Source organism: Phoenix dactylifera, chromosome 14, assembly GCF_009389715.1.
Source record: "Phoenix dactylifera cultivar Barhee BC4 chromosome 14, palm_55x_up_171113_PBpolish2nd_filt_p, whole genome shotgun sequence".
Lineage (NCBI taxonomy): Eukaryota > Viridiplantae > Streptophyta > Magnoliopsida > Arecales > Arecaceae > Phoenix > Phoenix dactylifera.
In genome coordinates, this window is record NC_052405.1 from 7914039 (window position 1) to 7939993 (window position 25955).

General features: G+C 39.6%; 3 protein-coding genes across 4 annotated transcripts; 2 read left to right on the forward strand and 1 right to left on the reverse strand.

Annotated features, from left to right (window-relative positions):
- Positions 1–374: 374 nt before the first annotated feature.
- Positions 375–3342, forward strand: LOC120113031 (leucine-rich repeat receptor-like serine/threonine-protein kinase At1g17230). Its single transcript, XM_039133518.1, has one exon. It carries the CDS (start codon positions 575–577, stop codon positions 2546–2548), a length of 1974 nt encoding a protein of 657 aa, XP_038989446.1. The 5' UTR covers positions 375–574; the 3' UTR covers positions 2549–3342.
- Positions 3343–11007: 7665 nt separating this feature from the next.
- Positions 11008–12993, forward strand: LOC103707547 (leucine-rich repeat receptor-like serine/threonine-protein kinase At1g17230). The gene has a single exon (XM_008792078.2). It carries the CDS (start codon positions 11008–11010, stop codon positions 12991–12993), a length of 1986 nt encoding a protein of 661 aa, XP_008790300.2.
- A 1700-nt stretch (positions 12994–14693) lies between these two features.
- On the reverse strand, positions 14694–25467 carry LOC103707494 (probable magnesium transporter NIPA4). 2 transcript variants are annotated; one of them, XM_008792003.3, is made up of 9 exons: positions 24960–25467; positions 22677–22733; positions 21895–21985; positions 21650–21810; positions 21347–21474; positions 21106–21243; positions 18846–18938; positions 15217–15322; positions 14694–15134 (listed from the first exon to the last, which is right to left on the reverse strand). In XM_008792003.3, exons 1-9 carry the CDS (start codon positions 25132–25134, stop codon positions 15025–15027), a joined length of 1059 nt encoding a protein of 352 aa, XP_008790225.2. In that variant the 5' UTR covers positions 25135–25467; the 3' UTR covers positions 14694–15024. The 2 variants fall into 2 exon arrangements, with proteins under 2 accessions (XP_008790225.2, XP_008790226.2); XM_008792004.4 differs by having other exon boundaries at positions 14694–15131; positions 24960–25464.
- Positions 25468–25955: the final 488 nt, after the last annotated feature.

The following is a 25955-nucleotide window of genomic DNA, read 5'->3' on the forward strand; positions in this document are numbered from 1 at the left end:
AACCGTGGCGCTGAAACAGCGTGGTGAACACCCCAGATATCCCTGACCAGCCCAGAAGTGACTACCGAAGTCGCCCCAACAACCTCCCTCGCAAGCAGCAGCGCCCGGTCTACCACCAACCTCGGAGGCGCCCTCCTCCCCTCAAATATACCAGTATTCCTGTCCAACCATATATGGTAGGACAGGTACGCTACACAGATCCCTGCCTCAACAGATCTGGGATGCCGCATGGAAACTCTCAGCAGATGGATCAGATCCTGCACCAGCATCACCGAGGCCGGTAACTGTATCGGTGACCTCCTCCATATGTCTCGGGCCCTAGGGCACTACGGCAAAACATGCTCCATAGTCTCCTCAATATCTGCACAATCCTCCTTTCGCTCTTCTTTCGTTCATTCGTACGCGCTCTCTCTCGGTATAGTCTGTGTTCTTGTCTCTGCGAACTCTTCATTTCGAGTGCAAAGATTTTCTGATTTAAAAAAGAAAAAAAACATTTGCACTCGAGGTGGTGTCAGCTTTCTTCGCAAGATAGCAAGTTAGCTTAAGCTCTTCCGTCGCAACGAAGCCAGGAGAAATGGGGAGGTACGCTCATGTCTTCTTCGTTCCTTTATTCCTCCTCTTCTTGTGCTGTTTCTCCTCCTTCTTTGTTTATGGTTTGGCTGCCACTTCGTTCCAACTACTCCCAAGACAGAGAGCTATCATGACCAATCTCTCTAAGAGCCTCCCAACGTCTCAAACTAATGGGTTGTGGAACAACACCACGGACCCTTGCCGTTGGGTTGGGGTGACCTGTTCCGGCCCTGCGCCCTCCTCCGTTGTGACCTCTCTCTCCTTGTCCGGCCGCGGCCTCTCCGCCACCACCTCCTCCTTGGTCGCCCGCTTCTTTGACATCCTCTGCCGCCTAGACTCCCTCAAGTCCCTCGACCTCTCTGATAACTCCCTCACCAGCATCCCTGGCTCCTTCTTCTCCAACTGCAGCGGGCTCTCCGGATTGGAGTCCCTCAACCTCAGCAACAATGGCTTGAACGGTCCTCTGCCTCGTTTCTCGGGCTTTGGGGCTTTGCAGTCCTTGAATCTATCTTTTAATACCTTATACGGAGCCGTGGATAACGGGCTGGAAAAGCTCACCAGACTGAAAAGTTTGGATCTTTCCGGCAATCACTTCACCGGCGAAATCCCCACTCTGATTTTTGGTTATGAGAACCTCACATTGCTGGATCTCAGTCAAAATAATCTAACTGGGTCTGTTCCAAAGGGGATCGAGAAGCTCTCCAAGTTGAAAGAACTCCTCCTTTCTTCCAATCTTCTCGGTGGGAGAATCCCAAGTGGTTTGGCAAGGATTAAGACCCTGTTTCGATTCGCTGTCCACCAGAACCAATTCACTGGTTCGATTCCTCGAGAACTTACTACTCATGTGAGTGCTTTGGACCTCAGCTACAATGGTCTCACCGGGGAGATCCCGCCGGAACTCCTCGCGCCGCCGAGTTTAGAGTATGTGGATCTGACCGGTAATCACCTTCAAGGACCCATACCTTGGAATTTGTCACAAAGGCTCTATCGTTTGCGACTTGGCAATAACACGCTCAACGGAAGCATTCCATCAACAATTGGGAAGCTTCCCAATTTGACATATCTAGAGCTGAATGACAATGTATTGGACGGAGAGATTTCATCTATGCTTGGGAACTGTAAGAATCTGATGCTGTTGAATCTGGCTTCCAATCAGTTGCAGGGGACTTTGACAAAGGAATTGGGTTACCTCGAACAACTGGTGGTCTTGAAGCTTCAAAACAACAAGCTTATTGGAGAAATACCTGATGAACTCTTGAAGTTTCAGAATTTGAGCACTCTCGATCTCAGCCGGAACTTCCTCAATGGTGAGATACCTCCAGCAATTTCCAACTTAAAGATGCTTTCAGTTCTAAATTTACAAAGCAATAGATTCTATGGTTCAATACCTGGTAGCATCGGTAGCTTGGATTTTCTGATAGAACTGCAGTTAGGAAATAACCGTCTGAGCGGAACTGTTCCGAGAATGCCAAACAGCCTAAAGATAGCTCTGAATCTCAGCAACAACCTCTTCAGCGGACCCATACCTTCCTATCTCGGTGACTTATCTCTGTTGGAGATTCTCGATCTCTCGAACAATAATTTTAGTGGTGAAGTTCCAGATTCTCTTACCGAAGTGCAAAACCTGATAGAATTGAATCTCTCTGATAATCAGCTTTCTGGACTGCTTCCAAAATTTCGTTCATTGGTCCATGTCATAGCCACTGGAAATAAGGATCTCATCTCTAACACTACTTCAACTAGCACTAAAACTAAGATAAAAATTTCTCATGTCTTTGTTATGATTCTGGCTTTTGTTGGAGGCTTCATTGTTTCAGTCTCAGCATACACAGTTATGCTAAAGTGCTTTAATCAGGGGAAAAGTAACCGCCAAAATACAGGGAGACATGCTTTCCACTCCAACAGTCCTTTCCCTGGAAACTCCATTGAGAGATTGAGCTGGTTCCAGCACTGGGATTGCGATAGAAACCTCAGGTAAGAAATAAAAAATATGATATGTTCACATGTAAAGGTAGTAACAATCCAAGAAAAGCAATTTTGCTCTTTTGCCTGGAATATTTAGTGTATGGAAAGCTCCAGCTGCATTGCTTCCCGTACCACATTTCCAAATCATTAACTGTGGGTGAATGTTTCCAGTTAAAGAGAATAAATTTCACATAATAGCAGAAAATGACTATATACATCCTGTAAAAACCTGTCATTGGCATGGGGCTCGGTGAAAGGAAAACCAAATACTTTACTCATAATTATGGTTATCATTAGTGTTGTCATTGGCATGTGGCTGATCACAGTAGTTGTTCTGTTAATCATTTCTAAACGCTCTTATCGGGTGGAAGATGAAGGTGTAGTCTACATCCAGTAGAGACCCTTCCTCAAGTTGTAAGTGGATGTTTCATAACTGCAAGCAGTATTCAGAGGTCCTGCATCGACTCCACCAAAGCAATGGAAGTGGTTAGTAATCCGGACAACATAATAATGAAGACTAGGTTCTCTGACAGAATTGGTGCTTTCTGACAATCAGCTCTCTAAAGTACTTCCTAAATTTCCTCCATTCATCAAAGTTATTACAACTAGAAATACGAAGCTTATGATCTCACTTGCATGCCCAAAGACACTGTTTAAGAAGAAAAAAATTCTAATACTACTTTTACAGTTATAATTGCTGCTTTTTTGGGGGTGGCTTCATTGTTTTAAATCTCGGTTGTTGCAGTGATTCAAAGATGCCTGAATCAATTGAAAAATAAAGAAGATGCTAGATACTAGATCTCTATCTCTGTGGATACGTTGAAAAGATTTCGCTACTAGGATTATATTAGAAAATATTTGATTAGTATTAAAAAAAACGATAATTCACCGCTACTAGGCATTAACAAGCCAAATAAGCAATCTTGCTTCCTTATGTACGTGTCGGAGTGTTTTCTATGCATTTTTTCAGCAGTTTATGAATGCTAGGTGCAATAGAATGATCAAACATGAAAAATGCTGCACACTTATTAACCGGCTCAAGAATTATATTGAAGTGATTTTCTTTTGAACTGCTCTCCAAAAATCTTGGAAACTATATTTGATCCACCTCATAATGCGTGCTTTAAAGAAAAGTAGTTGGTTTGAACATCAACGCTGCCTTTCAAATCTCAAAATATGGACAAATACAAGGAATTCAAAAAGGCAAGCTTCTAACGCACCAAGCTAGCCAAGTATTTTCGGTCTCAATTAAAGTTGTTGCTTGGATTCCTACTTCTAATATTGAGAATGAGAAAGGTGGTGATAGTAAAAGACTAAAGCACAACAAAGTCACCTTGATACCTATATATAAGGATGAGATTTTATCACCAATCAAAGTCACATAACTTGTCTCCTTAAAATTTGGGTGGGGCTTTCTTTTTCTTGCCTTCCTCAAAGAAAAGGAGGGGAAAAAAATGAAAATGTTGCATAGCTTGTAAAGAAAATGTTGAGCACTAATTCAAGAAGTTTTGGTTCAGCGTGTTGATTTTTTTTTTTTTTTTTGGAAACAAGTAAAGAGCTGGGAAAGTTCAACCGTAATTCATTAAGGTAAGGAAAAGGAATCAGCTGCAAAATCAGAAAATGAACGAGAAGAATAGAGTAGTTAAGGGAATTATCTACTACATGGATGTTCAAATTTTGCAAAGCCAACCAAAGTTTCTTCTTTAAGTGATTATCTCCTGCACATTTTACATTTGACTACCCAAGAAGACTAGAGAATTTTGGAAGTCAAGGAATCCAAAGTATTTCCAACAAGCCCTATAATTGAGTAATTCACAGTTTCATCATGTAAACAGCAGAAAGCATAGTGAGTTGGTGCTGCCTAATTCCACCTAGTTGAATCTTCTAATCAGGGAATCTGTTGAACTCCAAAACTTTATACCTGTAACTGTAGAAGTTCAAAGGAAGGAGGGAGAAGGAAGAGAAGGAGGAAGAAGATGTGAAGAGGAATGGTGAAACTTTATTACACATATCTGATCATCTGCTCTAGTTTATATAGAGCCTCTTACAAGAGTGTTAGAGCAGAGTTGTTTCCCTAACAAACTGTAACGGTATCCGTTTGGGGTTTGTTATAATACCAGAACTCTGTTATGGTTTGTTAGAGGCATGTGAACGTTTCAGACTTGAAAGGTTTTGGGATTCTGTTCTGGTGAATAGAGCTGTGGTGAAGAGTCGATTAGCCAGTGTGATGCACCTAGGAATGTGTGCATTAATACCCCCCCCCCCTCAAGCTGAGAGTGCGGGAAGGACTCTAAGCTTAGAACGAAGTAGAGAGTGTCTGGTGATGGGAAGAGCTTTCGTAAAGATGTCTGTCGGTTGATCTTGGGTGGAGATGTGGGCGAGACGGATTTTCTTGGTTTGAACCTTCTCTCGCACAAAGTGATAGTCAACTTCGATATGTTTGGTGCGAGCGTGGAAGACTGGGTTTGTTGCCAAGGTGAGAGCTGAGATGTTGTCACAGCTGAGATCAGTTGGTGTGGGAACAGAGATCCTGAAATCATGTAAAAGACGACGGAGCCATATCATCTCGGTTGCTGTGGTAGCAAGGGCTCTATACTCGGCTTCAGTGGATGATTTTGCCACCGTGGGCTGTTTCTTGGCATGCCAAGAGATGAGATTTGGACCAAGGAAGATGTCATCCACATATACTAGAACATAGATGGCGTCGTTGTTTTGATGAGAAATTAGGAGTGAGGGGTCAGCTGTACTGAACTGAAAACCTAGTTGAATGAGAAAGGAGGTGAAGGTTGCAAACTACTACCGAGGGGCTTGCTTCAGCCCATAGATGGCTTTCTTGAGTTTGCATACATGATCACTCCGCAGGGAATCAACAAATCCTCTAGGCTGTTCCATGTAGACAGTTTCTTCCAATTTGCCATGCAGAAATGCATTAGACACATCAATTTGCTGTACTGACCAATTGGATGTTAGTGTCAAAACAATTAGAACTCTAATGGTCGGAAATTTAGCCATCGGACTGAAGGTTTCAAGGTAATCAATGCCATATTGTTGTTTGAACCCTTGAGCTACTAGCCGTGCTTTGTGTCTTGCAATAGAGCCATCAGAGTTATATTTGAGTTGATATGTCCATTTTGCATCCAAGAACATGTTGATCCTGGGACCTGGGAACCAATTCCCATGTATCTTGATCGAGCAAGGCGTTGAACTCTTGTGACATAGCAGCCCTCCAGTGGGGATTGCTGTTTGTAGAGCTAAAGCATGTAGGTTCTGTATTGGTAACTGGACTGAGCAAAGAAAGGATATGTTTTGGCTTTAAGGAACCAGTTTGGAGTTTGGTTATCATATGATGTTGTCGTTGTGGGGGAGCAGGAGAAGCTGGCGTAGGTGGAGGTCTGGTGGATGTGAGGTATGGTGTTGCCGAAGAGGGGGGAGTAGTGAGCAGTGGAGAAGGTCTGGAGGAAGCATGTGGTTTAGTTCCTGTTGATGGATTGGTGGTGTGGGATTTTGCCGAGGGAAAGTTATAGGAATGAATTGAAGTAGGAACTAGAAGAGAATGAGGTAGTGCAGAAGGGGTGGGAGGAGTTGAATGCAATGTGTGGGAGAATGGGAAATGAGTCTTATTAAATGTAACATGACGAGAGATGAGTATTTTGCCAGTGTTGGGATTGTAGCATATGTATGCTTTATGGTGAGGAGAGTAGCCAAAGAAAATGCATGGCGTGGATCGTGGTGAGAATTTGCTGCTTGTGTATGGCCGAAGCCAGAGAAAGCATTGGCAGCCAAAGGTTCGAAGAAAATTGTAGGCAGATAGTTTGTGAAACAGCAGCTCATAGGGAGATTTGTGCTTAAACAAGGGGGTGGGTAGACGATTGATAAGAAAAACAGCAGTTGGCAAGGCTTCTACCCAAAATTTAGTGGGAATGGAGGAATGAATGAGTAAGCTTCGGACCACCTCAAGGATATGACGATGTTTCCTTTCAGCGACCCCATTTTGCTCAGGGGTGTAGGGTGATGACATCTGGTGAATGATGCCGGAGAAAGTAAGGAGCTGTTGAAATTGTTTGTTGAAAAATTCACCTCCACCATCAGATCTAAGCACTTTGATAGAGGTGGTAAATTGATTTTCGACTAAAGACTTAAATGTACAAAGCAATGGAATACATCTGATTAGACACAAGTGGATAAACCCAGCTGAAGCGGGAGAAATCATCTACAAACAAGACATAGTAGCGAAAACCAGTGACAGAGGATTGAGGGGAAGGACCCCAGATTTCCGAGTGTACTAAATCTAGAGGTTGTTTGGAGGAGATGCCAGCAGATTGAAATGGGAGTTTGTGACTTTTCGCCATGCAGCAAGATGAACAAACAGCAGCTGACTTGGTGAGTCCTTGAAGTGGAGTGCGCTTGACAATCTGGGAAATAACGGAGGCAGCCGGATGACCAAGACGATGATGCCATGAGGTGGAGGAAGGAAGCGTTGAGAGAAATGTTGTGGATGAAAGTGTTGGTGGTGTATGATGCTGTACGAAGGTGAATGGAATTTTATATAAGCCTTCAGTGCAGCGGTCCTGAAAGAGAATCCGATTGGTGTTCTTGTCCTTGATGATACAGCCATTGGAGTCAAAGATAAGAACACAATTGTTATCTAATGCAAGTTTGTGAATAGATAACAGATTGTGAGAGATGTGTGGCACATGAAGGATTTGAGAGAGATGAAATGTGTGAGCTGGAGTAGGGAGAATACCAATGCCAGAATGTCGAATGGGAATTGAGGCACCATTGCCCACAGCTACCTGCTCAGTATCAGGATATGTTGCCGGTTGATGTAAGGTGGATAAATCTGGTGTTAGATGAGCTGTGGCACCACTGTCCACAATCCATTCTCCTGAAGACGAAGTAGAGGAGGGTGTTGTGAAGAAGGCCTGATGCCCAGTTGGCTGTTGATACTTACTGGAGTAATTGGTATCCATTCAATACCAGCATTGAAGCGCTAAGTGTCCACGCTTACCACATATTTGGCATTCAATGGTGGACTTGCCTTCTTTGTTGCGTCCTTGGTACACCCATGGTCCAGATCGTTGGGGTGGTCTTGCACGACCTCCTCCTCTGTGTACAGTGGGAAATCTACCACCACGACCTCTTCCTTGAATTGCAGAGAGAGCAAGTATGGGTGTAGATATTGTCTCATGTTTCTCCTTATTGCTTAGAATGATTTCTTCACTGCAAAGGAGGGCATAGAGTTCGTCTAGAGTGATTGGGGAGGGACGTGTTCGGATTGCAGTTGCAAATGAATCATAAGATGGTGGGAGCCCATTGAGGACATGGAGAATGACATCTTCTGGATCTATCTTAGAGCCAGCAGCATTCAGTGCATCAACTTTGGTGCGAATGTCATTTAAGTATTGAGACATTGATAGATCTAATTTTCTGACATTGTGGAGCTCATTTTTGAGTTGGATAATATGAGATCGTGTAGCAGAATTTAAATATGCAGTCAAGAACAGCCCAAATTTGATAATAATGATCTAGATTAATGACATATGGAAGAATAGAAGGGGAAATAATGGAGTTCAGTGCAGTGGCACGGAATTGATCCGTTAGAACCCATGTATCATATGTTGAAGAGTTTGGGGTGTTTGGTGATGGAATATGTGTGGAGGAACCATCAAGGAAACCAAAAAAACCAGCAGCTTTGAAAATTCTTGTGACTTGGGATCTCCATGTGAGAAAGTTATCCGATGTAAGGGGAGTTGGTACTAGGGATCGGATTTGATTGAGAAGAAACTTCAGTTTGGGTGGAATAATTTGATCGTCCTGGGTATGACTGCCTTCAGCAGTGCCTTCAGTATGAACAGATCCCGGGGAGACCATGGGTAATCTGACTTCCAGATCAATTGACTGGGCTGACATTGGCGATTATAGAGCTCCCATCAAGAGAAGAAGTTTGAGAGATAGAGGCGGATCTTCTGCTCTGATACCATGTAGAAGTTCTAAGGAAGGAGGGAGAAGGAAGAGAAGGAGGAAGAAGATGTGAAGAGGAATGGTGAAACTTTATTACACAGATTTGATCATCTGCTCTAGTTTATATAGAACCTCTTACAAGAGTGTTAGAGCAGAGCTATTTCCCTAACAAACTGTAACGGTATCCGTTTGGGGTTTGTTATAATACCAGAACCCCGTTATGGTTTGTTAGAGGCATGTGAACGTTTCAGACTTGAAAGGTTTGGGATTCTGTTATGGTGAATAGAGCTGTGGTGAAGAGTCGATGAGCCAGTGTGATGCACCCAGGAATGTGTGCATTAATAGTAACTATATATGAGCACCACTAAGATCCCTTCCCTATTCTATATGAGATCCCTTCACAACCACTCTCTCAAGAGAATCTTATTATCGATGCTCAATTAGGAGAAAACTGAAATCCTCGTAGATAGATTTTTTATGGCATTTAGTTCATGGGTGTGTTCCTGATGCATGTCTTTGGGGAAAATAATCTTTCTAGTGCAAAATACTAAAACTATATATATGTGTGCATATAAATATATATACTTCCAAAGCCTCTAAGTCTCAAATAAACAACCTTCCAAAACTTCCAAGCTCTAGATTTCAATTAGAAAACAAATAATACACTTCCACCATGCGTTTGCTGTAGGCATTGACCGCCACTACTTCCCAAATTTCAGGATGACATCTATTGTCGCATGACTTTACTACTAACCACAATAATAATATGATGGATGACATAATCAAGATCAAAACCACTCTCCAGGGTCTGTGGTCAGAACAGTGTACATGGAACTCTTCCTGACCCCATCTTCGCAGGGCACGGCCGCCCCTTGCTTGGTCAAAGTCATTTGTTTTCCTTCGGTCTAGAAAGCATTTTGTTTTTTTATTCTTTGTCTGCTCCCCAAAAAAAAAAAGAGAGACTTGTCGAAAATCGCCGGTTGGGTTGGTCCGACCAAGAAAGATATGGGATGCACTGGGCCTGCCTACCACTTATCATTCAAAAGGACAAGAATGGGAACAGAGAAAGCAATCCTCTTCTATGGTACTCAAACTCCAAGCATCTCTAAAGGGGTGGTGTACTGGTTCCAGAATATCTGTGGTAAACCAGCATCCAAAACTCCAGGCCCAAAAAGTCCATTCAAATGTGGGCCAAGTGAAGGACGCTTCAGGGACAAAGACCTCTCGAGCATCCCTATGTTTCCTACTTTTCCATCTTCTGTAGGCCTCCCAGTCAAGCTTCTCTCTCGGCCTCTCAAATCCCCACGCAGCTTTCAGCCCATTCTGAACGTCTAGGAACCCGAGAATCCCTATTTTCCCTACCTTTCCTGCTTGTGTCCATATTCATGACTGGGAAAATAGATATATTGTGTCCATATTTTAGTATATTGTGTCTCAAATCCCCAGAATTATTAAAGTTTGCAGACCTCAAGTCAATCAAATCGGTCAACTCTGGCCATAAGGGAAAAATCCACACAATTTCCGCTTCTCTATCCATTACTTTCGATTCTTCAATTCTACCTGAAATTGCTGGTGAAAGTAGAACTTTTGTTAGTGAAACTTTTAACAAAAAATTATTTATTATTTGATAACTATATTTTTAAAATATTATAAAACATTATTATACATTTGATAACTAAATTAAAAATATTTTTAATATAAATAATAATAATTATTATATATAATAAAATTATCATTGTAATGAATCATTATATTAATAAAGTATAATATAATATATCACATATAATGTAATATAATATTGTATAGTATAATATAATAAAATAACATTATACAATATATCTATTATCAGTTAATAATTATAATATAATATTTTTTATAAAAATATTAAAATTATTATTATAAATTAATCTATTATTACATAGTATAATTTTATTAAATACATGAATATGATATTCTTATTTTAGTATATTGCATAACATATTATATTATTTTGCCCATCCAAAATGTTTTTGAATGTGTTTTTGGAGCGCGGCTGGGAGTATTTCTTTCACAGAAAATAAAAATTCATGTTTTTTCAGACAAATTCATTATTAGACCATCCACTAGTCACTTTACAATCTGTGCAGATGGATGATGAAGTTTAGAGTGCTTTAAAACCTGTGTGGTGGATGATTCAACGGTAAATTTATGTGAATGAAAATGAATTCTTCTTTGGTGCACGAAAGATACAAGGCCGGCGGATACTCTAACTCGAGTAGAAAAAAATTTGAGGTTCAAAGAAGACCAAAAAATTATTCATAATTTTTTTATCAAACTTTCGTATATTACTCATAAATAATTTTTGTTTGGACTGAAGAGAGCGCTTTTGGCTCTCTGCGAACTCTTCATTTCGAGTACAAAGGTTTTCTGATTTAAAAAAAGAAAAAAACATTTGCACTCGAGGTGGTGACAGCTTTCTTCGCAAGATAGCTAGCTAGTTTAAGCTCTTCCGTCGCAACGAAGCCAGGAGAAATGGGGAGGTACGCTCATGTTTTCTTCGTTCCTTTATTCCTCCTCTTCTTGTGCTGTTTCTCCTCCTTCTTTGTTTATGGTTTGGCTGCCAGTTCGTTTCAACTAGTCCTAAAACAGAGAGCTATCATGACCAATCTCTCTAAGAGCCTCCCAACGTCTCAAACTAATGGGTTGTGGAACACCACCACGGACCCTTGTCGTTGGGTTGGGGTGACCTGCTCCCCTGCGCCCTCCTCCGTTGTGACCTTTCTCTCCTTGTCCCGCCTCGGCCTCTCCGCCACCAACTCCTCCTTGGTCCTCCGCTTCTTTGACATCCTCTGCCGCCTAGACTCCCTCAAGTCCCTCGACCTCTCTCAGAACTTCCTCACCAGCATCCCTGGCTCCTTCTTCTCCAACTGCAGCGGGCTCTTCCGATTGGAGTCCCTCAATCTCAGCTACAATGGCTTGAACGGTCCTCTGCCCCGTTTGTCGGGCTTTGGGGCTTTGCGGTCCTTGAATCTATCTTTTAATACCTTATACGGAGCCGTGGATAACGGGCTGGAAAATCTCACCAGACTGAAAAGTTTGGATCTTTCCGGCAATCACTTCACCGGCGAAATCCCCGCTCTGATTTTTGGTTATGAGAACCTCACATTGCTGGATCTCAGTCAAAATAATCTAACTGGGTCTGTTCCGGCGGAGGGGATCGAGAAGCTCTCCAAGTTGAAAGAACTCATCCTTTCTTCCAATCTTCTCGGTGGGAGAATCCCAAGTGGTTTGGCAAGGATTAAGACCCTGTTTCGATTCGCTGCCCACCAGAACCAATTCACTGGTTCGATTCCTCGTGAACTTACTACTCATGTGAGTGCTTTGGACCTCAGCTACAATGGTCTCACCGGGGAGATCCCGCCGGAACTCCTCTCGCCGCCGAGTTTAGAGTATGTGGATCTGACCGGTAATCACCTTCAAGGACCCATACCTTGGAATTTGTCACAAAGGCTCTATCGTTTGCGAGTTGGCAATAACACACTCAACGGAAGCATTCCATCAACAATTGGGAAGCTGCCCAATTTGACATATCTAGAGCTGAATGACAATGTATTGGACGGAGAGATTTCATCTATGCTGGGGAACTGTAAGAATCTGATGCTGTTGAATCTGGCTTCCAATCAGTTGGAGGGGACCTTGACAAAGGAATTGGGTTCCCTCAAACAACTAGTGGTCTTGAAGCTTCAAGAAAACAAGCTGAGTGGAGAAATACCTGATGAACTCTTGACGTTTCAGAATTTGAGCACTCTCGATCTCAGCCGGAACTTCCTCAATGGTAAGATTCCTCCAGCAATTTCCAACTTAAAGATGCTTTCAGTTCTGAATTTGCAAAGCAACGGATTCAATGGTTCAATACCTGGTAGCATCAGTAGCTTGGATTTTCTGATAGAACTGCAATTAGGAAATAACCGTCTGAGTGGAACTGTTCCGAGAATGCCAAACAGCCTGAAGATAGCTCTGAATCTGAGCAGCAACCTCTTCAGCGGACCCATACCTTCCTATCTTGGTGACTTATCTCTGTTGGAGATTCTCGATCTCTCGGACAATAGTTTTAGTGGTGAAGTTCCAAGTTCTCTTACCGAAATTCAAAGCCTGACAGTATTGAATCTCTCTAATAATCAGCTTTCTGGAGTGCTTCCAAAATTTCGTTCATTTGTCCAAGTCATAACCACTGGAAATAAGGATCTCATCTCAAATACAAGCTCTAAGACTACTTCAACTAGCACTAAAACTAAGATAAAAATTTCTTATGTCCTTGTTATGATTCTAGCTTTTGTTGGAGGCTTCATTGTTTCAGTCTCAGCGTCTGCAGTTATCCAAAAGTGCTTTAACCAGGGGACAAGTAACCGCCAAAATGCAAGGAGACATGCTTTTCACTCCAACAGTCCTTTCCTTGGAAACTCCATTGAGAGATTGAGGTGGTTCCAGCACTGGGATTACGCCAGAAACCTCAGATAAAAAATGAAAAATATGTTATGTTCACATGTAAAGATAGTAACAATCCAAGAAGCAATTTTGCTCTTTTGCATGGAATATTTAGGATATCGAAAGCTCCAGCTGCATTGCTTCCTGTACCACATCTCCAAATCATTAACTGTGGGTGAATGTTTACAGCTAAAGAGAATAAATTTGGCATAATAGCAGAAAATGACTACATACATCCTGTAAAAACCTATCATTGGCATGTGGCTCGATGAAAGGAAAACGAAATACTTTACTCATTATTATAGTTATCATCAGTGTTGTCATTGGCATGTGGCTGATCACAGCGGTTGCTCTGTTAATCATTTCTGAATGCTCTTATCGGGTGGAAGATGAAGGTCTAGTCTACATCGAGCAGAGAACCTTCCTCAAGTTGTAAGTGGATGTTTCAAAACTGGAAGCAGCATTCATAGGTCCAGTATCGACTTCACCAAAGCAATGGAAGTGGTTAGTAATCCGGCCAACATAATAATGAAGACTAAGTTCTCTGACAAAATTGGTGCTTTCTGACAATCAGTTGTCTAAAGTATTTCCTAAATTTCCTCTATTCATCAAAGTTATTACGACTGGAAATAAGAAGCTTATGATCTCACTACAGGCCCAAAGACTGTTTAAGAAGAAAAAAATTCTAATACTACTTTTACAGTTATAATTACTGCTTTTTTTGGGGTGGCTTCATTGTTTTAAATCTCGGTTGTTGCACGGTTGTTGCAGTGATTCAAAGATGTCTGAATAAAGTGAAAAATAAAGAAAATGCCAGATACTAGATCCCTATCTCCGTGGATACGCTGAAAAGATTTCGCCACTAGGATTATATTAGAAAATGTTGGATTAGTATTAAAAAACAATGATAATTCACCGTTACTAGGCATTATCAAGCCAAATAAGCAATCTTGCTTTCTTATGTGCAGGTCAGAGTGTTTTCTATGCATTTTTTCAGCAGTTTATAATGCTAGGTGCAATAGAATGACCAAACATGAAAAATGCTGCACACTTACTAACCAGCTTAAGAATTATATTGAAGTGGTTTTCCTTTGAACTGTTCTCCAAAAATCTTGGAAGCTATACTTGATCCACCTCGTAATGCATGCCTTAAAGAAAAGTAGTTAATTTGAACCTCAACGCTGCCTTTCAAATGTCAAAATATGGACAAATACAAGGAATTCAAAAATGGCTAGCTTCTAACGCACCGAGCTAGCCAACTATTTTCGCTCTCAGTCTCCTTACTGCCTTCAAGTTTACCAGGTTCAAGTAGTCCCTCGTTACATATATGATAGAAGAGGTGGGTTACAGGGTTAAAGAAAATACACTATGACTATAGAAGATACATCAAACATCACGTCAAAGTGGAACTTCATTTACGGTGTAACTAGACTAACCTACAAACAACATTAGATAGTTTGTTCTAAAAGATAAGCCTCGTGTTGTGGTGAACATTCTCATGAGTTGATATGATTGTGAGGAATTCTGACAGAAAACATCTTGCCAAAAAAGAATGGTTATTGCTTTCAATTTTTTGTGGAACAAAGAAAAAAGAAATTGAATAATGATTTTTTTCAAAAAAAACCTATTTTTCAACGGTCCCCTGAACCATGTAAGGACCACCCTCTAATCTAATGTTTTCAAGACAATTGGTCAGTTTAAGCATAGGCCAGCACAAACTTTGGGTCCCAGAATGAGGACAATGCTAAAAATTGAGGCACCACCGTTAAAGCATAGAATGTTTTGGTATCTAAGAGTGTCGCCAAACCAAAGATTAAGACAGTGGGCTTCCTGGCAAATGAAGCTAAAAACATTCAAGACTATAACTGCTGTTATCCGCATAGATATGCACCAATTTCTCTCCCAGAAGGGGTGAATACCTAATGCTTCAGTAGGGTATCCAAATATACCACTTTCTTCAAAACTGCAAAAAGAGTATAGGACTTCTCCTACATGCAGGGTGACAGATGAGCTGCCCCAAGTGTGGAAATTTGGTGGAGATCAGAGATCACAGCAATGAATACATCATGGTGATCGCAACGATTCCTGCCGCTTCAGCGGGATGCCCTCAGGTGTAAGGCCATCCTCATCGGCATGCTTTGGGAGTCGCATAGAAAGAGATGTTGTTCCACCTGCTAGAGCACAGAAAATAACGATCTTGAATCAGTTTGAAACAAGTGGTCTGCTGTGATGCCCAAATATATACAAAAGACATACCATCAACCATGTCCTTCGTCCTGTGAAGGAGAAATGTCCCAGAGAGAATTGTCACAAAGCCACACATCTCTGTAACAATTTGTGTTGGATTTTGCCGATCCCAATCCTGTAAATTTAAAGGATAAAACGATGCATTTTAATCTAGTCATATTTTAAGAGAATCACTGAAGGAATACCGTCGCATCTAACATTCTGGCATGACAAACAAGTATAGAACAAGAAACTCAATTGCCTGTCTGCTAAACCCCTCAAGTTCAGCTACATGATACGCATGAACTGGGACACAAAGTGTATCTTAAAGTTATTCTCAGAGTTCTGCCCACTCAACTTGATCTTAGAACCCATAAATTTGGACTTGTCTAAGGTTATGGTTCCGTAGAGCATTTAGCCGTGTGATAGTATCCATCCTACTTAAGCCCAATGCCACATAACTCACTCCTCCAGAGCCTAAGAATAACTTCTCCAAAAATCTAGAAAATAATATATTGTGACATTTTCTTTCCTTTTTTTTAATGATTAATTCTCGATGCTAGATTTTCACCCCTAAACTTAGCTAGCTAGCAAGCATATGTATATGCATATGGCTGAACCACACACTCCTTGTTAAATCTCTAAGAGTCAAAGAAGTCAATGATGAGCAGTCCCCACTGGAGAATTAAACCGTGGATCATGATCTAAAACATTGAAATGCTAGAAATTAAAAATCAAGTGTTGCACAAAAAAAGAGGGTTCTCATGGATGCGATGTGATGCAGTGTTTTGCTAGGATCTACCATTTAGAAGCATCCAAACTTATTGAATCCTGATTCATACATGTTCTCAGATGCATCAATCAAAAATGTGATTCTTTCCAATATATATGCCCCATAGTAACATTTTTGCGTATAGCAATATTGGTACCATAAATCCCTGTAAATACATAGGGAGGAGAGTTTCAACACATATAATTAATATCTTCTAGGCATTTTCAGTCTGGTAGATCCTAAGCAGAAATGTTCTATCTAGGGTAACAAACTCCCTTGGGGAAACTCTCCTGAAACTCAAACCGACACCCACTTCCTAAGCCTATAAGTTTTTAAAATATCTGCTTCCCTGAACACCCATCTACACCCGGAAAACTAAGATGAAGTCTGAGGACAAATTTCTCCGAAGGGAGAGTGCAGTATAGAGGGCATTGATAGCTGATCAACAGGATAAAAGATGAGAACAAATAAATCCAAAATGATTGTCCCATTTTGGAATTACTAGAAAACAATGAGAATACTTTACCAGAGTATCTCAGATTATAGATGACTCAAAACAAATAACAAAAACTCAACAATGATGAAGAAACTGTCTGTTGTCTATGATTAACAGATTCTCCGATGACTACCTAATGATGGTGGAAAAATAATTATAAATTACCAGAGAATATCAGAAAATAGAATCCCCTTATTCGGAGATGCTAGTGGAAATTGACATGTAATAACAACATATACATCTTGACAAATAGTAAGAATTTCCATAACTAGCATTGAAAAATATCAGCAGAACTATCTGATTAATTGAGTTGCTTCCAACAGTAATGATGCCCAAGCTGTCGAGTCTTTTTAATTAACACTTTGTATCCCTTGCCAAAAAGAATCAAACCTCTTAAATAACCTCATTCTTTCTTCCCTTATTCTTTTGAGGATTTTGAGAAAATAATGAGTGGGCTGAGAGCCCATGTTTTGCATGAAACTAGAAAACATGCCATTTAACAAAGAGACATACAAGCCTGATAGAATAATCAATAATGTTTTTACATATAGACTGCTGTCAAAAGGAAACCAATAAAAAAATTCACTCAAAAAGTTAAAAGGGCTGCAAATTCCACTTCAAATATATGGCATGCGTTTCGACAGCAGGTTACAGGTTAGGGTCAGAAAGGAGCTAGCGGTGCCAATTGCCAAATAAATATCACATGCTAGCACTTAATTGAAAAAGAGTTATGAGAATAAACTAGAATGGTAGAATAAGAAAAATTGAGTTGGACAGATAAAGCAACAGCTAGATGAACAAGGTGAAGTTACACTGGAAGTGTTCAATAGAAGAATATGCTAGGAAGAGAAGCCAGAGAGGCATAGAGAGAATTTCAAGGAGATATAATGCCCAAGTAGGATGTTTCTACCAACTATGTAATAATAAGACCAAAAGCATGAATCACTAAAATGCAAAGGAAACTAATATTGGAACATGAGCAAATACATGTAGAGAAGACAGTCAAAGTTAATTAGCCATTAGAACTTCTATAAGAAAAGGATTTAGCCTACAAAATCCATAGTTTTTAGGCGCATCAACTAATCAGTTTCATTACTTATGACCAAAAATATTAATGAGACTAGAATTAATTAGTATGCAAGTTCACGCTCCACTAAGTTCAGAACCTCATAGAAGGACCCGAAAGTCTGACTTGACAAGGCCCTTATAGCCAAAAGAGTACCTTTATACACTAATATGTAAATATAAACCTCAGTTATCCCAAGACTACAAATATCAATATGGATCCTAGCAGCCCTTTCTTTCAAGTATGTCCAAAGAAAATTAAGGACAACAATTCAAGAACCGATAACGGCACCCATCACAGTCTAGTCTCAGGTCAGTAAGGTACCGGGATGCACCAGCCACAACACTCAGGATGTGCTGGCATCCCAGTACTTTCCTGAGACAACTCCAATCCCCTTTTTTTTGTTTAGGGTTTTATTGTTTTAAATTAACTTTTAATGAACTTTTACAAGTTTTAAGGTCCTTAAATAGGCTTTTCGACCCAATTGTTGGATTAATGGTGCCAGTACTGGTTCCAGCACCCGTGATTTGAATAAAATTTCAAAATTACTGAGAAATATAGATGGAACATCACTTATCATTATTAATCATATTATGATCAAGAAAATCATGAGCGAGAGGAGATCAAATCTACGTACCTCCTCTCCCTTACTCTCCTTCCTTTCCTTCTCTTTCTCTTTTCCTCTGCAAGCTCCCTCATATGGACCAACAAGACAAAAGAAAGCCAACATTGGTTCTCTTTTTTTTTCCATGAGAGAAAACTAGCTGTCCTGGCTGGTACTAGGTGACCCCGCTAGCTAATGCCTGCTCCCTGTCAGTACCAACTGGAGCAGTCGGTACATCCTAGTGCATGAGTGAACTAGCATAGTGGCACCATCCTGGGTACCATTTTCTCATTGGAACACAAATAACAGCAGGAAAGGGGTACTTGATTGAGGACCAGTATAACAATAATAACAATGTCCATGCCTATAACATGTCACCAAAGTCCAACCAATTGGCAATAATCTTTTTTATAGCAAGAGTGTAGATTATGGTATTCTATTTGTGCTTTACACTCAAAGAATAGCATATAAGTTTTTGCCAAATATGCCAAAACCAACCAAATGACAAAAAGCCAATATGAATAAATTTGTTAAACAGTAAGCAAAGAACAAAGGTCCATCAACTGGGTGAAAAATTCAAAAAGCCCATTGGACAAGTGAACATTTCAATTAACAAATGCAAGAAACTGAATGAACCTGAAGCATAAATACATATATAACACCATTTCATTAATAATGCATTCAAAGCAAATAATCCATTGCGTTAGAGGCCAGTTATTACCTTGAACATGATCACACTAGCCAAAATAGTTAATGATGTAAACATCACATAATATATTGGCGACACAACTGCTGTATTAAACGTATCAAGTGCCTGCAAACAATGCACAAATTCTTTATCTTACTGATTGAGAAGCTCCCAACAGTCAGAGACATGAAACAAGCATAAAAACCTTTGCATGATATCAATTAGCCATAGCCATCTCTCTCTGTGTGATTATTTTTCACTTGAAAATGACTTTCTTCAAGATAACCTTAAATCTTTATGATTAGCAACAAACCTCATCATGACCTCTAAACATACAAGTGGAATGTTTCTAAATAAGAAGCTGAAATTGACTTTAGCCATAGAATTTCAGTAGAAAAGGATAAAGCAATACTGAACTTAAAAGATAATGCATACCCAAAAAAATTTCTCCAAGATAGCTAGTATGTTATCCACACAAATATGATATTGCTAGATGCAGATTAAGTCTTAAGAATAAACCATCATTATAGCCGTTACAGTGGCTTTGAAACTCTTCCATTATTCATACATATGATATGATGGCATGTATACAAATTCGCGTAGATATACATTAAGATTATTATATCAAGCATGATCACACCATGCATTGTAAAGTATTCACTATTTCTTTAGAATTTACATATTATTATTAAAATTAAACCAGAACAGAAATTGATTACGAGAAAGTACATAAAAGAAGATATCCGAAATTGATTTAGATGATGTAATTTTTAAAAGCATAGTACTGTTTGAGTTGAATATAAGAATTCTGTGATTATATTTACAGGACACAGGTTTGAATGAACTGTTGTACAGAGAGAATCACTTAACATGCCATATCTCTTTTGGGTAATTCTTATGGGAACTTGAATGAAGAGGTAGGCACAAGGTGAATGCAACACTTTATGCCACAGTTCTTCCCAAATCTTTGCAAATGGAGAACAGTACATAACTCCAATGGAAATAGTTTCCAACTCATTCCGTCTACTTAATAGGTTATGCTAAAAATGCTCGTCCTAGCTAGCTAAAGTTGTGGACTTTACAAATAGTTTTATTTAAATGAGTTAGTTTATTTCGTCAGAGGGCAAACTCATCCATGGGATTTCTTTCTCTTACTATATGTACTGATCAAACATTTTAAAAGCAATAATATAATCATCTATACCAAAAGCTGACCTATCCTTCTTTGCTGTGTGGCATTAACCGAGTCCATGTTGTAAATAAAAGCTAAATTTCAATAATAAAGCTTATGACCTATTTCTTTTAAACTTGAATGAGTTTTAGTATCATCTTCTGAAAATACAAATGTGCGCACATGCACTCTTTTCGCACAACAGATTATAGAAAATGTAGTCTCATCTCCTTATGGTGTCCTGAATGGTCATTTATTTACAGTTCAACAGGAATGACATTTTTTAGTCAATGACCTTACCAGTTATCTAAGACTACTTATAATAATGAATGTTGACACTCAAGATCTGATCCTGTTTCCAGCAGTCTTGAGATCAGACCTAAGACAAAGGCCATAAATTTAAACTTCAAATAGCTCTAAACATTTAATAGACGAAATAAATATGAAAAGGAGAATTTTTTAATAAAACATATACACTCTGAAGAAAATAAGGCAAAAAAAAAGAAGGTGGGACAGAAAGAAGGAAGTGATTGTACAACCAGGACCCTTCATCTTGCTAACTAATTAGGGAATCCACCTTGAGTGCGCAAAAATCTAATACACCACTAAAGAGGGGGCCACTTAAATGGTTCTTACAACAAAGTTGGCCTACAAAATGGGTATTAAATGATAAGCTAAAGCCTGAAACAACTAAATATGAGCTCAGTAACCCGATAGTACACAGAATAAGATAAAAATTCCTGTTAGTGCTTCAAGAAATTCCAAGCTTTTAATTATTTCAAGTTACTCTTCCCTTACATTTTTTTCATATATTACCTCTTTTCTAGTTGTGTGTATTATGGACTTTATAAGCCTTCTCTTGTAAAGATTTAAAGAAGAGTTTGAGTCTTATATATGTTTGTTATCTAATGTGTTTGATTGTTGCTAATGTAAGAGGTAATGCGGCCATTCGTTTGTAAGATAACAAATATCAACTCCACAGCAATATTGCAAACTAATATAAACTAGAAAACTGTTTATATCTTGAGAATCAATTTTGTGGTGTTCCAAAATTTGTGAACGCAAAAGATATCAGTTTTTAAAGAAATCAAATTTACAAAAGAAATAAAAGAGAGGCATTACCTTATTTAAATAGTTCATCTGGGTAACCACACAAATAGCTACCATTATAGTGAAGGCCCATGTTTGGGGATATATTAATTGGTTCATTCCTGAAAATGTCAACTTCAGAGCAATTCCAAGAGCTTTGACAGCCATGACCTGTTAGAGCATAGACTACTGTATGACCATTACCACTGTCAACTCCCCAAGACAAACATAAAAGTGAACTAAAGGTGAATGCCTTACGTAGACCATTACATACCGATAAGGAACCTACGAGAGAGCAAACACCAAGGTATGCCAGAACATGTGTCTGCCCATACTTAGGGATGAAATGAAATATAATTACGAATGCTGCTGCAATAACTATAGTTGCATAGCATAGAAAAGCTGCAAACAATTTTTTTTAAAAAATGGTTAGCTTGTTTTTCAAGTATCTAATAGAGAAAAGAATCTTAAAACAATGAAATGTGATTATTTGGTAAATGCACAAAAAAGTTCAGTAAACTTCAATACATGTCAAGCTTGATGGCTCTCCATCAAATAATCTGAAAAACAGCCTTACCTGGTTCAGTAGCAAGATCCCAAACTTCCTTCACAGAATCAATCTCACGCTCCTGTGGAGCATGGAGAACAATTGTGATTGATCCAACAACACAAAGTATGCAGCCAAGAATGCCAAAAATATGTAGCCTCTCCCGTAATATAATATGTGCAAGAGCAGCACTGCAAGAAAGAAGACTATTGTATCAAAAAGTAAATATGTAAGAAAAATGCAGATGAAATGTGATTCTAGACTCTGGATCAGACCTTATGATTATGCTAAGTGCACCAAGAGGAGTGACTAGAATAGCTGGAGCAAACGCATAAGCTGCAAAATTAGCAATTTCTCCAACAATCACTGTTCATCAGCACACACATGTTAGCATCTAGTTATCAACAACAACAAAGAGGAAGTTCCCCAAACATGGGAGTTACATGCAACCTATATAACACAGTTATCTACTAGGCCAAAGCTCGAGTAATATGTTGATAAAAAGTGAAGCAACCAGAAAATATAGCATTTAGTGTTCCCATTTATGGACTACTATGGTACAAATGCATCTTACTGGACTCATCAAGTATTTGAATAATACTCACAGCTAGGCCTCAGAAGAAGGTATATAGGACCACAAAAGACTATTCTTCTACTTAGACCACCTAACTCATATCTTTCTGTGCGCTTTCACCATCTAGAAAAATTGTTTACAAAGTCTTGGCAAGGCGGAAGGTGAAAAGGGAAAGGAAAAGAGAAGCTCGTGCACATGAATCCAATACACCTTTGTAAGTTCTCACTAAGAAAATTATAAGCACAAATAATAGTAACACAAAGCACATGGTTTTCCACTATCCAGGACAGTGATGAGCCCATGTAATTGTTAAACAATAAAGTTAAGCTATACTTAATGTGCTAAACAAAAACTTCATTGAAAACAAGAACAACAAGGTACATCTAAATAACATGACACAAATAGCCCGTGCCAAATGACCTTTGAAATCTACTTGAAAAATATAGTATGGCACAATCTGCACCAAAAATAAAGTCATCTTACTTGCAATCATGCCTGTCCACCAAAGTGGCTCGTATAAGTATGAATAGCCTCCAGCTCCTGTTGTGAAATCAAAACAGTAAGATATTTCCAGTGAGGATAGGTATGAAAGCATGTTTCGCAAGAACTACGAAGTCACATTACCTTGAGAAAAGCAATCAATAAAATATGGTCAAAGTAAATGCTGGAACGTCAATCTCATGATGATTAAAGTCCCAATGGAAAAGCAATAAAATATGGTCAAAGTAAATGCTGGAAGGTCAATCTTGCAATGATTGAAGTGCCAATAGAAAAGCATATATGCATAGACCCAATATTCTCTTCATTAAGTGTTTTCATTCTAATGCTATAGATTGATTGCCATTTGTTCATATGCCCCATCTTGACCAGTAGACTACTGATGGTGCAGACCAGGCGATATTGATATCTGGAAAATCCATTAAACAGAAGATGAAAATTTTCCAGTGTTCTCTGTTGCATAGGAACCTTAGTATCTGAAGAATGGACACTTTATACTTAATGGATGAATTGTGATTGTTTGATTCTATATAAGTAGCATTTTCTTCATTTGAAGCGTTATGGATGTGGCTCCAATCGTCACTAATAACATTCATTTGTCATCTCACTCCCTAGATTTCTGACAGTTGTTACATTCCTCATCTATCAATATCACAAAAATCTGTGATTTGAGGTGTACCAGCTGTCACACATTAAACCAGCAAATATCAGACTGACTTGAGCAACCTGAACTGCAAACTCATGTCTGCTTTCATTTTTTTTGGTAGAAATGCCTGCTTTAATTTAACATATAAGGTATTGATGAGTTCAGACAAGATCATCCACTGTTCTCTTTCTTTCACATCTTTCTACTTCATCACATTCAATGTTCTAACTATTATGTAAACTAATGATCCTAAAGCACAAGATCAGTTTCTCCTATTCCTTTTGAATTCTTTTTTTGATTTCTCTGCTTGCTGAAATTTCACAAATAAAGGACACTAGGGTACATTGCAGTGTGCAATATTATTATGGTTTGATTATATTGACTGCACACATGCTTGACATATAAAGGTGTATTCATGCACACTCATATGCTATGTCAATGGAAGAGAATTTGATAAAAGATTTGCAATCTTGGTACTGGATCCCATACTAGTACCATGTTGGTATAGTGTCAACATGTTCGGTACATGCATCTTTTCGGCATGCTGAGACTCAACATATCTCCCATACCGAGTCTCCGTTTAGTACTAATGTGGTATGGTATGCTTGGTATGGAGTAGTACGTACTGATTTTGATTCATGGCCTGAGATCAAAGCACATATCGGTCCGAAGTAAGCTGCTTGCAGCTTAAAGTCAAATTCTTATTCACAGGCTCGCCCCAGCATATAGCAAACCCTGATCTGAGATAATGGTGGGGTGCCTAACATGTTTATTGTTTGCTATGACAAATTTTCAGAAAACGTGTATAGCACCCATTAACAGAATTAAGTTCTTGCTGCATAAGCTTTAATTTACTATATACAGTTACATCATTTGGATTTCAGATCTTTCTTCAAGTCCGTATATGAAAAGATCCAACACCTGATTTCAACCAATTGCTGCCGCGGTTAAAAAGTTACTTTCTTAGAATATATTATAAAATTAATTACTTTCCTTTTTTGAAGCTATACAAATCAAATTATTTTTTGATAGTACATGAATAATGGGGATTCATTAGAAGATGCCTATATATGGAAACGAAGAGTCACATGTCTGTTCTACTGTATTTTAGTGCCGAGAAAGGATATTTCTTAGGAAGTAACGACAAGCATATTTCTTGATCCACCCCACACCGTCTATACAATTTAGCAAGGACATTAATAATTCTTGGCAAGTACCATATCTCCCTACGGCATTCCTGTGTAAGCTTGTATTAAGCCCTAAATACATATGATCAAATTCAGCAAAACTATTATGCAAAGACTGCAAAATTTTGATCCACATATCTCCCTGGAATTCCACGCGAATCTTTTCCCCCAAAATTTTCCTAGTCGCTTCAAATAATCTTATTAAATAAATTTCGCAATGATCCTAAACCATCTTAGGCAAAACAAAGCAGACTAGGAAATTTGATTGCCATCCATCATCCAAAGATTAGATCTTTCGCACAAGCAGCGCCGTAGAAACAATAAAAGACTCCAAAATTTCGAAAAAGATAAAAAAAATTTTACAAAAATCATCAAGTAATCCCTTTTATGATCCAAGAAACGAAGAATAGCAACGAAAGAGATATCCATCCGCACCTGCCCTAACCCCGGAAGACCCAGCCTTCTTCAAACCCTTCTTCTTGACGATGAAGCTAGCACCTATGAAGAAACTGGACGACAAAGCAAGCACCAAACCCTTGATGTTGTCCGCTGACATGCCCCTGTATGCATCCACCCAACTTCTCCCAGGCGGCACCCCCGGCGGCGCCATCTCGCGTTACCTTCCGACCTCCTCCGCCGCCGCCCCTCACGCCTTCCATTCCCTACGATCAGCCATAGGGTCGACTCATCGCCCGCTCGATACCTCGCCGCTCTACTCCTCCTCCTGGAAATCAAAGCAGCTAGAATCCCCTCTCTCTCGCTCCCAAATCTCTCTCGCGCTCTCTCGGATTGGTTTGTTTACTTAGATCGGAAACACAGAGGAAGCGAGCGATGGAGTTGGCATTAAGAAAGAGAAAGGCGAATAATAGCCGTGATCTATCGAATTAGTTCCTAGATTAAGCGGATCTTAAAACCGAATAGAACAAGATTAAGCGAGAAGATAAAAGCGAAGCGCGCTGCCGCTCGGTGCCTCGCGGATCCCAACCGCCAGCCTTGGGATGGTTCCCGTCACTCCCCGGTACCTGCACCCCTATCTTTCCAAACCTACGCATAAAAATATGAGATCTTTGATTGCCGTCCGCTTGATAACCATGTTCAATCTAACGGTAAATAGAGTCCCGCATAGAAAGAGAACCGTGGGAACCATGTTTACGTGGTATTGAAAGACCAGTACGGACCCGCTGTGGCCTCCACCGCGTGGCAGGTAAAGTACCACGTGGACTGTGCGATTGGGATTTATCGCCCAAGACAACAACTGGTCGACTACACAGGTGGCGATCAATGGAGGTGGATGCACGACACGGGAAACGGCTGTGTATATCTCTTGCATAGCTTTTCTAAGGCTGCAAGCATGTCAGAGTGGACCTTGGTCTCTCATAATTCAAATTAAATGCTTCAACTAGCTCGAAATTTGAGTCCAATTAATTTCCA